General features: G+C 45.2%; 1 protein-coding gene across 2 annotated transcripts in view; it reads left to right on the forward strand.

Moving 5' to 3' along the window:
• Positions 1 to 693: 693 nt before the first annotated feature.
• idh3a (isocitrate dehydrogenase (NAD(+)) 3 catalytic subunit alpha) overlaps positions 694 to 12,856 on the forward strand; it is a 28,100-nt gene continuing 15,937 nt past the window's right edge. The window contains exons 1-5 of one of the 2 annotated variants that reach the window (XM_041178651.1): positions 711 to 799; positions 1,546 to 1,605; positions 3,566 to 3,649; positions 5,587 to 5,701; positions 8,196 to 8,383. In XM_041178651.1, the coding sequence (XP_041034585.1) occupies positions 773 to 799; positions 1,546 to 1,605; positions 3,566 to 3,649; positions 5,587 to 5,701; positions 8,196 to 8,383 (474 nt within the window). In that variant the 5' untranslated portion in view covers positions 711 to 772. Of the gene's footprint in view, positions 800 to 1,545; positions 1,606 to 3,565; positions 3,650 to 5,586; positions 5,702 to 8,195; positions 8,384 to 12,856 lie in introns of both variants that reach the window. The other variant, XM_041178652.1, reaches the window with a different exon arrangement.

Here is a 12,856-nt window from a genome sequence, read left to right on the forward strand (position 1 = left end):
CAACCACACTCCCCCTCCACTTCTCTCCCCCCACACCTTAAACCAGCTTATATTTCACCCCTCTCCTTGGATTCACCTAGTTCTGTTGAAGGGTCATGAGGACTCGAAACATCAACTCTTATCATCTCTGCCGATGCTGCCAGACCTGCTGAGTTTTTCCAGGTAATTCTGTTTTTGTTTTGGATTTCCAGCATCCGCAGTCTTTTGTTTTTGTTTTTATCATTCTAGTAAATCTACACCACACTCTTTCCAAGGTCCTTCCTAAGGTGTGTTGCTTAGAACTGCTCACACAGTACACAATGTATAACAAGGGCTTTGTGTGGATGAAAGATGACTTCCACTGCAAAATTAGGGGCTATAAATACAAACTAAAAACATTTTCTGTTTTTATTTCAGATTTCCAACATCCGCAATATTTGGCTAGAAATCTAAGTTAGCCACTGTTGACAGGGGCGGGGCCAGTTAACTCTGATTGACAGGGCGGGACAGGGTCTGATTGACAGGGGACGGGGTCTGGGGCACTGACAGGGCGGGGCCAAGTGGCTCTGATTGACAGTAGTTTGAGGCGAGGTCGGTCAGAATGATTGACAGGAGCCGGGGCCTATCGGAACGGGAGTTACCGTGGAGGTCTGTGATTGACAGAAGCTGCGACCAATGATAATCATGAGGGCGGGACTTGTGCTGCAGGGCGGCTTTGATTGGCGGGAAGCCGCGTTCCAACATAACCAGCGCGGGGGCAGTGGGGGGGAGCAGCCGGTTCTGCAGCGTGAAGATGGCAGCGGGTTTGTGGCGGAGAGCGGTGAGGAGAACCGGCCGGTGGGGATGGGGCCGGGGCCCTGGGTTTTCCCACGCCTCAGCTCCGTCTTGAGGCTGGGGAGTGACGTCGAGCGTCGCCGGCTCCACATGGGCTCTGGGCCGGCGGGCGGAAGGGGAACCGCCGTCCGAGGGAGATGGGCACCGAGTTGGCCGCGGGCCTAATCCGGGCTGGGGGCAAGGAGATAGGGTTGGAGGGGGAGGGGGAGGGGGGGGGTGGGGATGAAAGGAGGGAATGAGGGGTTGAGGGATGGGGGGGTTGAGGGATGAGGGGGGTCGAGGGGTTGAGGGATGAGGGGGGGTTGAGGGATGAGGGCTCGAGGGGTTGAGGGATGATGGGGGTTGAGGGATGAGGGGGCTTGAGGGGTTGAGGGATGAGGGGGCTTGAGGGGTTGAGGGATGAGGGGGCTTGAGGGATGAGGGGGCTTGAGGGATGAGGGGGCTTGAGGGATGAGGGGGCTTGAGGGATGAGGGGGCTTGAGGGATGAGGGGGGTTGAGGGATGAGGGGGCTCGAGGGGTTGAGGGATGAGGGGGCTCGAGGGGTTGAGGGATGAGGGGGCTCGAGGGGTTGAGGGATGAGGGGGGTTGAGGGATGAGGGAGGTTGGGATGAGGGAGAGGGGAGGGGATGAGGGGGCAGGAGGTGTGGAATGGGAGGGGAGGGAAGGGGATGAGGGGGCGGAGAATGGGGGAGTTGGGTCTGGCTGACCTTGCTCCCATTCTGTTCCCTCAGGTTTGCCGTGTGTTGGGAGCGGTGAAGAATCCCAGCCCCGTGTCCAGGAGCCTGTCTGATGTTAGTATCCCAGGTCAGGGTGACCTCTCTCACACACACACACACAGACCCCACCCGGAGATCCTGTGCTTCTTTAGGCGGCTCTGATATTCTCTCGGTGATCTATCTAGCAGTACATTCTATCAACCTACTGCTGACCACCACTATCCCTTCAATACAGTCTAGACCCTTCTTTACAGAGCTAGCTATTATTTCAGAAAATCTTGGCAAGTGTTTCAAGGCAGTGTGCCAGCATGTTATATGCACAGTGTAGGCGGATTTTTTGTAAATTACCCGTTCCCAGTTGTCCTTATCTTTTTCTGAGCTGCTGCAATGTGGTGTAGGAACTGCCTCCCCCTCCCCCAGTGTTGCTATGTAAGAGTTCCAGGATTTTGACTCGGCAACAGTGGACGAATGTCGAGAGGACTTGAGCAGTGTGAATGCTGGTGGATAAATTTAAATTGAAATCTGAAGTATTCCTTGATGACCTCAAACACTGACTGAGGCTGTTGATTTTCTCACTAACATTAGATGAAGCTTTGGAGAGTCGTGTTCCCAATTTCATCATTCTGCTTTTACAGGGATATGGTGTAATTGGAGGCAGTTCAGCACAGGTAGAAGTTCAGTGCTAACGTTGAAAGGCAGCTGGAAAGTTTGATGCATTTTATTTTGGATTGTGAGGCATTTTGATTAATTGGTAACCTGTTTCTCAACTGTATAGAGAACTCCAGAACTGAAAACAAGGGAAACCAACCTATATTAACGATTCAACCAAAATGTATTTAGCAGAGGGTGATAAACAAATAAGAAACTTGATGGGATTTTTAAAAATTGTAAACGTTCATTTATTCCTGGCATCTGAAAGGATTTGGACACTATTAAATACCTGTGGTGTGACAGGTAAGAAATAATGTGCTGGATAAACCAGTACTGTGTGTCTGCAACAGAGTACTGAATATTATTCAGGATGTCACTGGTGATATCCGATTCGGCTCACTTATTATGGTTGCCTCACTGCAATTTCATCACTAATCCAGCTGTGCTACTTAATCTGTCGTCTAAAGTATTAACGTTTCTGTTGTATCACTACCTGAATAAACAGGCATACATGCTGTAGAGGGATGTGTCTCTGGGTTTGAAACTGCCATGCTCCAAGCATTGTGTGTGTTGGTGACTGGGTGCCCCTTGTTTGTGACATTAAGTGGGTATTCTGCACCTCCGTTGAGTGTGCTGCTTTCAGAATAAGATTCTCTTGCTGGTGTGGCAGTGACTTTTCAAGGGTAAATGATGTTTGGCAATGGCTGATGTGTTTAGATAATGCAGGCCTGATACTGGGTTTTAGATCTTTGATTGTGATTTGTATATCCAATAACTTTAAGCAAAGGAACAACATAAGTATCAAATGACTGTGATACCCGTGGGAAATCTCAAAGCACTTGAGGTATTTGGTAGTTTGCACAGGTCTCAAGGTCATTACAAATATCTTTTAGGAATTAGCAAGTGACTGATTGATGCCACTGGGTAATTCTTCCGACATTAAATAGTTATGAAATGGATGTGGATAGGCTTAAAAACTCACTTCATATATTGAAGGATTGTTACCAAACCTGATGGTCACTGTTGGATGTTTTTTAACAAAAAGCGCAGTGCTGTTACTGTGCCGGTAACATGTCTTTTAAATATGGGGTTGAGCAATTATCTTTTTATTTGGAAACATTGCCAAGAATGTATTGATACAAAGCCTGCTTGCAGCCTCTGGTACAAGACCAGTTGGTACTTGTTTCCATACACCATCTTTATGTTCCATGCTCCATGCATTTAGAAAAACTCCTGTTCGAAGTGGCTTTAAACCACAAGCAAAAGCAACTGGACCACCAGCAGATATGGCTGAATCATTGCACAAAGCATGTGCTGTTTCTTGCCTTCAACAGAATTTGGTGCTCACCAGTTTGTTTACCTGTATATTTATATTTCTATTCAGGCACGGACAGTAACGTTAATCCCAGGTGACGGCATTGGTCCAGAGATATCTGAAGCTGTAGTGAAGATCTTTGACGCTGCTGAAGTAAATGCCTTTTAAATTCTTGCTAATGGGATGATTGTATAATGTATATTTTGAATTTAAATACTTTTTATTCAAATGATTTTTGTTTTAAGGTTATAACTTTGCATTTTCTCCTTAATCGCAATAGATTTTTAATTTCCTTCTCTATAAACACTTTGCTTTATAACATTAGTGATTGTTTTCCTCTGTTGAATGCACTAATGAACTTGACACAGAAGGGGAAGTTTTTGGAGTATGTTCCTGCCATGTGTTTTTACTTAGGGGTTCAAATTTTATTTTGACATCTGCAAAGGGGCTATTAAGATATCACGCGTGGCTCGGTAGCAGCACCCTCTGAGTCAGAAGGTTGTGTGTTCAAGCTCCATTCCAGAGACTCAAGTGCATAATTCAGGATGGTACTCCAGAGCAGTGCTGACTGGGTCCTGAACTGTTGGAGGTGCGGTGCCGTCTTTCGATTGAGACATTAAACCAAAGACCCTGCCCTCTTAGGTGGATTCCATGGCACAATTTTAAAAAGAGCTGGGCAGGTATCCTGGCTGACTTTGTTCCTCATTAAGGCAGCACTTATTTCATTGCTGTGCACAAATTGGTGGGGAAAAATTGCATTAATATAGTGCTTTCTAGAAGTGCTAAGTGAATGATCCATCTCAACCTTCTCCTGAGGTCCCCAGCATCCCTGTTGTTGATCTTCAACCAATTTGGTTCACTACACTTCAGTTCCAGAAGCTAGAATCCCAGAGCCTAGTAGCATCACTAAAACTCCCCATCTCAGAGCAATTTAAACAGAAATTGTGGAAATATTGAGTCAGTGTGCAAATAATGGAATCAATCATTGTGAAATGTCAGACTCTCTACACGTGCTGGCTGACCTGCTGTACCTTCCCGGTATTTTCAGTTTTAAATTCTGATTTCTTGTGGTCTTTCTCTCCCTCCCTTCCCTGCCCCTTCACTTCAGGACAGCGATTTTCCCCATAGCAAAAATACTTTATCTTTGTCTCACCGCACAGTCTTAGCCCTGCAGGGGCCTTCAAATTGGAATTTGTTTCATGTACTTTTGCTGCAGTAATTTGAGTCATTTTACATTGGTTCTGCAGAGTACCTTATTGCCAGCAGAGAGCGCACCACTACATTCAAACCCTCCAGTTCCAACCATTCTCCCATAATACGCAGCTTATATCTTGGAATTGAACAGATCCTTGCTTCCCAGTTCGTGGGCTATCAATAATGGATATAGCAACATAGGACTTAGGAGCAGGAGTCAGCCGTTCAGCCTTTCGAGCCTTCACCATTCAGTAAGATCTTGGCTGATCTGGTTGTAGTCTCAACTCCATTTTGCCATCTGCCTCTACCCACCCCCCCCAATAACGGCTGGTGGCACTGGATACAAAGGCTTTGGTCCCTGACAAGACTTGTGCTCCAGAACTACCACGCCTCTAGCACCTGATGTGGTGCCAGTGTGATGGGTTGCTGACCCTCAGGAGCAAGGAAGCAGCTTGTCCCTTGGAATTGGATGATCACCTCAGTGCTGCATTTATCGAGTGGCCGAAGGGGAGAAGTGGTCCGGGTAGGAGCAGGGATTGAAAAGTTGAGAGGCACAGCTCCTTTTCATAGTCTTTTTATAAGTTGGTAAATGAAGTTAATGTAAATGTTAATAGGAGCACCATATAGGGGATAAAGGGGATTGATAGCACTATGACATTTTACAACAGTAACAGTTTGCTAATTGTTGCATTTTTAAAGTGGTGGTTGATGGTGTTGTTTGCCAAACAAAGCACCTGTGTGGTATTCAGTGTTGTATCTCCTGTGTCAGAGTTACCTCATGGCAAGTTATCTCATTCACCCTAAGTGCATTTGGGGCAATGAGAAACAATTAGAGCTGCAGGAGTAGCCAGAGGATGAAAGCAACTTGTTCACACAATCTCCTTGCTTTTTGGAAGGTTCCCATTCGTTGGGAGGAGAGGACTGTTACAGCTATTCAAGCATCCAGCGGAAAATGGATCATTCCTCCGGAGGCTAAAGAATCCATGGATGCAAACAAGATTGGATTGAAAGGTAGATGCTGGAGCTAAACCATGCTGTGTGATTGTTAGTTTGTATTGGGTAGCCATTTGGAATGCTTTGTTTTTTAGAGGCATGGCTGGTAGCAGGGTGGAAGAGGAGAAAGCCCTTGCTTCCCTTGTCTCTGGAGAAGGTGATGCCCTCCTAAGCCTGTACCTATATCACCGTGAACCAGCTGCTGGGAGGAATGAGGCATCTCTCCTCTCCTTACCCTCCCTACCTCCCACTCCCAGTGCTGAAACTTCTCTCTCTCACTCAGTTACATTTCTTTCCACACCACCCACAGTGTGGGTGAGAGCTGTAGTTTAAACACACGGGAGGGGGTAACTTGTCTTCTGTCAGTCTGGGCTGTGGTTTGGGCCTTCAGCACATTTCTCCAGCAGTCTTTGCTTCATGTTGATCCCTAAACATAATGTGACCATCCACTCACTTAAATAACTTCCATGCAACACACACGTTTCTATTCCGATCTGGTTGCTGTTGTGTGTTTAAAATATTCAGTCTGGTTTATTGAGTAATTGTTTAGTAGATTAGGTTTTAATAGCTTCAAATTATTTGTAAAGGGGGTCAATAATTTAGCTTAATCCTGAGGGCTTTGTCATAACCTCAACTTACTTGAATAAAGAAATTGGTTTATCCAACAAGTGGGGTATGATATCATAGTGTAGTGGTTCTGTTTTCTGGACTAGTAACCTGGAGGCCTGGACCTGAATTCAAATCCTGCCTGGAGAATTTAAATTCAGTTAAGAAATAAATCCGGAATATAAAGATCGTATTGGTAATGGCGATCGTGAAACTACTGGATTGTCATAAAAACCAATCTGGTTCACTGTCCTTTAAGGGAAGGAAATCTGCTGTCCTTATTTGGCCTGGCCTGTTTGTGACTCCAGACCCACAGCAATTGGAATTCGCCAGGAGTCAGTGTTAGGACCCCTGCTTTGCTTGGTGTATGTTAATGACTTAGACTTGGGTGTACAGGGCACAATTTCAAAATTTGCAGATTGCACAAAACTTAGAAATATTGTGAACCGTGAGAAGGATGTGATAAACTTCAAGAGGACATAGACAGGTTGATGGAATGGATGGACAAGTGGCAGATGAAATTTTAATGCAGATAATGTGAAGGCATTCATTTTGGTAGGAAGAATGAGAAGAGGCAATATAAAATGGTGCAATCCTAAAGGGGGTGGAGGAACAGAAGGACCTAGGGGTGTATGTAGACAAATCATTGAAGATGGAAAGGCAGGTTGAGAAGGCAGTTAATAAAACATACGGGATCCTGAGCTTTAAATTTCGGGGAGCAGAGTACAAAAGCAAGGAAGTTATGGTAAACACTGGTACAGCCTCAACTGGAGTATTGTCCAGTTCTTGGCAGCACATTTTGGAAAGGATGTGAAAGCATTAGAGTGCAGAAAAGATTCACAAGAATGGTTTCAGGGGTGAGGAACTCCAGTTACCTGGATAGACTGGAGAACATATGAAATAGGAGCAGGATATAGGCCATTTGCCACCTCTAACTTGCATTGCCATTCGATAAGATCATGGCTGATCTGAATGTAACTCAACTGTACTTTCCTTCTTATCCCCGATACCCGTTGACTCCCTCGTCAATCAAGAATCTATCTAACTCAGCCTTAAAAGAAGATTAAGAGGAGATTTGATACGAGGTGTTCAAAATCATGAAAAGTAGGTTAAGGTTTTAATAGCTTCAAATTATGTGTAACATAGGTTTAGAGGCTTTATGGTCCTGAGGAGTTTGCCGTAACCACAACTTGCTCGAAATAAAGGATTTTTTATCAACCCGATTGGTATGATAGTGTCGTGCTTATGTTGCTGGACTAGTAATCCAAAAGCCTGGAGCCATGAGTTTAAATCCCATCACAGCAGCTAGAGAATTTGATTGTGTTTTTAGGGAAATAAAATCCACCATATTTAACCATTCTGGCCTATATGTGACTCCAGACCCACAGCAATGTGATTGACTCTCCACTGCCCTCTGAAATGGCCTAACAACCCATTCAGGTTAGAGTTGGGTAATAAATGCTGGCCTACATCCTAAAAATGACTTGACTCAAATAAATTTGAATTTTTTTTGTGTTGCAGCTTTTAGTTCTTAAGATCAGTATAATTTAAGAACAGAAATGAATCATTTGTGTCAGAAATGACTTGTATTTTCCCTGATTCAACGTGGGCTGTGTATCTGCTCATTTACTTAGTTTCATCTGAGGTTTGTGAATTCTGATGCCGTATATTGTCTTAAAATGTCTGCTTACCACCTGGCAACATATTCCACCGGGACACCCTAGGCTCTTGATGCAATTCTTAGGTAACCTGTTCCCAGGTTTCCTTTAGTTTTAAACTTGAACTAAAAGACTGATGAATAAACACGTGCATTTATCTTTGTTTCGTTTTAGAATTCTGTGATTCTCTGTGGTGTTTGTTTAATCACTGCAGGGATGACTCACTGGCAAATGTTTGAATCTTTCAGGGCCCTTAAAGACTCCTATTGCAGCAGGGCATCCTTCAATGAACTTGCTACTTCGCAAGACCTTTGATCTTTATGCAAATGTCCGCCCCTGTGTATCTATCGAAGGTTTTAAGACTCCGTATAGTGGTGTGGATCTTGTTACAATTCGAGAAAACACAGAGGGAGAATACAGTGGCATAGAACACGTGGTGAGTTCCTGTTTATAGTGAATGGCATGGTGATTTTATTATTTTTCCTTGTTTTTGGATGTGATCGATGCTGGCAAGGCCAGATTTCTTGTCCATCTTGGCTTGCCCTGAGAATGTGGGCTTTCTGCTTAAACTGCTGCAGCCTTTATGCTAATGGCGCTCCCACAATGGTGTGATGGAGGAAATTACAGTATACTGATCCAATAACAATGAAGGAATGGTGATATATGCCCAAGTAAGAATGGGGGAGGATATGGGGGGGAGCAGTTATTTTGGTGAGTTGTAGCACATTCTGTAGATCTTATATATGACAGACTGCTGATGCAGGGAGTGGATATTGAGACTAGTGATAGGCACCAATCAATACGTTTTGGATATGGCAAAAGCTTCTTGAGTGTTATGGTGTCACCAATCCAGGCAAGTGGTGTGAATTCCATCATATGCCTAACTTGAGCTTTCCAGAAGGTAGAGAGGCCTCAAGAGGTCAGGAGGTTGATCCACTTGTCTGAGTGCCCAGCTTCTACCCTGCTTTTGTAGCCGCTATATTGATGTGGCTGGTCCAGCTAACGAATAGTGACACCTCGCTCCTTCCCTTTCCCCACAGAGATGTTGATGGTGGACGCCTTTGTAATTGTGATGGTGTTGAATGTGACAGAGAGATGGGCCCTCCCTTGCCTGAGGTGGTCATTAACCTTATATTAATTTATACATTCATGGGATGTGAGCGTTGCTGGCTAGACCAGTTTTTATTGTCCATCCCTAATTGCCCTTGGAAGGTGCTGGTGAGCTGCTGCTGCACGTAGTCTAGGTACACCCACAGTGCTGTTAGGGAGAGAGTTCCAGGATTTTGATCGAGCAACAGTGAAGGAACGTTGATTGTAATTACAAGTCAGGATGGTGAGTGGCTTGGAGGGTAACTTGCAGGTGGTGGTGTTCCCATGTGTCTGCTACCCTTGTCCTTCTAGGTGGTAGTGGTTGTGGCTTTGAAAGGTGCAGTTGAAGGAATACTGGTAAGCTGCGGCAGTGCATCTTTAGATGGTGCACACTGCTGCCACTGTGTGTCAGTGGTGAAGGGAGTGAATGTTTAAGGTGGCAGTCAAGTGGGCTGCTTTGTCCTGGATAGTGTCAAGCCTCTTGAGTGTTTTTGGAGCTGCTCTCATCTAGGCAAGTGGAGAGTATTCCATCACACTCCTGACTTGTGCCTTGTAGATGGTGAACAGGCTTTGGGAAGTCAGGAGGTGAGTTCCTCTCCACAGAATTCTCAACCTCTGACCTGTTCTTGTAGCCACAGTATTTATATGGCTAGTCCAGTTCAGTTTCTGGTCAATAGTAATTCCCCAGAATGTTGATAGTGGGGGATTTAGCGATGGTAATGGCAGTGAATGTCATGGGGAGGTGGTTAGACTCTCTCTTGTTGGAGATGGTCATTGTCTGGCACTTAGGTGGCAAGTAATATTCACGTCACACATCAATCCAAGCCTGGATATTATCCAGGTCTAGCTGCATATGGACATGGACTGCTTCAGTATCTGAGGAGTTGCAAATGGTGCTGAACATTGTGTAATCATCAGCAAGCATCCCCACTTCTGACCTTGTGACATTGATGAAGCAGCTGGAGATAGTTGGGCCGAGGACACTACCCTGAAGAACTCCTGCAGTGATGTGACAGGACTGCGATGATTGACCTCCAGCAATCACAAACGTCTTCCTTTGTGCTAGGTATAACTCCCCATCCAATGGAGAGTTTTCCCCCTGATTTCACAATCTGGCATCTGCCGGCCAGTTTTTAGCCCAAGCTTGAATATTTTTGTGACTTTATGGTGGAGGAAAGATTATTGGTGAAGCACCTGAAGTGGAATAACCAGATGATGCTGTCCTGCTGATTGCACTGGGCTTTCTTGGCATCGGGTGTGATTCCAACCATTTGGGGATTTCCCTTTGATCCTGCTCTAATTTCAGTTTTGCCCAGGGTTATGTGGTGGAATGTTGCCTTGTTGATGAGGACAGCTCCTCTGTACCATCCAGCTTCTGTCTACGTCTTAATCACTGATCTCATCTGTGAACAAGTGTCCATTGCCACAATGATAGCAAGCATTGAGGTAGAGGTCACTATATAAAATTTGAAATATTTCAAGCCTAAAGCGAGCTGGAGTAAAGGTGATTGAATGAGAAACCTGACGGACAACAGAATTATTGCTAAATGAGCTGTGGACAAGAGCTGTACAGCAGCATGGAAGCTGGCACAGTCCCTCCACAATCCCTGCAAGGAGTGAGGACATGCCTTCCGCTGGTGAGGTACTGGATCGGCCTCTCGTCCACTGTAAGGCCACGAAAACATTCCTCTCAGTAAACGGGGTGGGCTAGCTGCGGGATATGTCAGTTGAAACAAATAAAATACAAGTGACTGCTGCAGACCTTGGAAGCAATCTGGCCCCTTCCCTACCACCCCCTCTCCCTTACCCCATACACCACTCACTGGGGTACGTGGGAGATGTTTGTGAATGCCAGTACCCTTGATCCCCTGTCAAGCCGCGCACCCACATCGAAAGGGGTATGTGGTAGGAGAAACCAGTGAGCCAGAAGGCGGAGACCAGCAATGTGTGACGCACCCGGGGCACAGTCATGACACTTAGGAAGGTGATTGGCCATTCACCTGTGACCTCACACAGTATAAGCCCCATAGTCAATCATGGAAAATCATCGACGTACCCCGACAGCAGATGTTCTGATAGGAGTAGCTAGAAGCAGGACAGTAAGACCCCTCACGCTCATCGTGCCACCTCTTGCTGAAAAACAAGATGAGAGCAGTAATATGGGACCCCCTGCCATTCCTTTCCTTCTCCTAGTTTGACCAGCCTGGGACTGTATTTCCTGAAATTCCTGACTCTCAATTCTGGCACTCTGTTTTTAACAAGTATTGTGCAAAACCACTTGCACTGTGAGTTAATTGTAGTAAGTTTCAATGCATAAGTAGAACCACAAAACCAAACCTGTAGAGTTGAGTTCTGATTTGAATCATGAATTCCCCGGTGTCCTTAAATGCTGTTGCTTAATCCTGGTGAACAAAGGTTGAATTATTGGCAGTTATGGGGTTAATTCACTGGTGTCAGACTGTCTGGTTCTGCTACCTGTAAGGACTCAAGACATTTTATTTACCCGGTGGTTTGAAGAAATCTTGATGAATTGTTATCAATGCAATCCTCTACGTGTGACCCATTGACTGACTAGTGCATGTTAATGCAGCTGGTTTGTCAACAGTAGGGCTATAATGTGACCTTCCACTCCATGTAGCATGTCCAAAGCGACAGACAAGGAACTCCTCCTTGGACTGCCTGCTGGAGGTGTCAGTGAGAGGTGTTGGAGAGTGACCTGCTCCCCACCTCCCTGTAATAAAGCCTTGAGTTGTATGGGGGTCTGTTAACTTATCTTCCAGCTTGGCATAGTGTGTGCGAAGGTGGAGGTTTCATTGGTTATTACTCTGCTACCAAAGCTATTTGTAACCCTCTTTGGAAAGTTGTTTCAGATTAAAGGAATTCTCGAAGGCCATTCCTTCCTCTTGGACGCATTTCTCTGAATTAGATACGGGAACTTATTTATCGAATACTTGACATTGAATGGCTGTGTGGATTGTTGGAGCACCACGTCACTACTGCCTGCTACCTCTGGGGAACGTGGTGTTGGGGCTCAGCTGCTTGGCCAGAGAAACAGAGGGAAAATGGACAAGTTGCCTTGGTATATTCCATCTCGGAGCAGCATCAGTGAAGTCGGGAGGTGAATAGCTCTTAGGTGATCTGGCAGCTGGTGGGAGGGTCAAAGAGATCCAGTTGAGATGTTAAAGTGAGTTTAACACTAGCCTGAAGCTTATTGATCTCCCAGGTAGAATTGTCACCTTTGCTGTGTTTCCAACAATAGGGCACAGTAACCAGTTCCCTGATCATCCACTGCTAATTATCCTTGCTGGGGTGTTGAAGGGCAAATTAGATGCTGAGTGCAGATTATTGAATGTCATACTCCTGCACTGAACAGAGGTAGCTCCTTAAATATCTGTGTCTATATGAAGTGCATTGTATCTTCCAAAACAACACAGACAAGAAGTTTTAATTTCTGGTCAATGCTGAGTTAGCTAATCTTGAAAAAGGATGCTATTGAAGTAGCCTCAGCACCTTGTACGCTGGAGAGTGGGAATGCTCATGATTGCTATCAATGTACCCTATTATATTTGCGTGAGTGGCGCACAGGATTGAGCTCCAGGTATTAAGTCCCCCGGAGTTGAATAACTTTATGGGTGAATAGTTACTAAGAATAGTTACTAAACCCGGTTGTAGGAACTTGGAGAATTGCTTCATGTTTCATGGTGTGTCATTTGTGGATGTCAAGATGTTACTATTGGTGGTGCAGCTGCTATTTTGTTTTTTCCCCAACATTTTTGATTTGTCCTGTTAATGTGGGTGATTTGTAAGCTTTGCCTGACTC

The sequence above is a fragment of the Carcharodon carcharias genome, chromosome 32 (genome assembly GCF_017639515.1).
Source record: "Carcharodon carcharias isolate sCarCar2 chromosome 32, sCarCar2.pri, whole genome shotgun sequence".
Lineage (NCBI taxonomy): Eukaryota > Metazoa > Chordata > Chondrichthyes > Lamniformes > Lamnidae > Carcharodon > Carcharodon carcharias.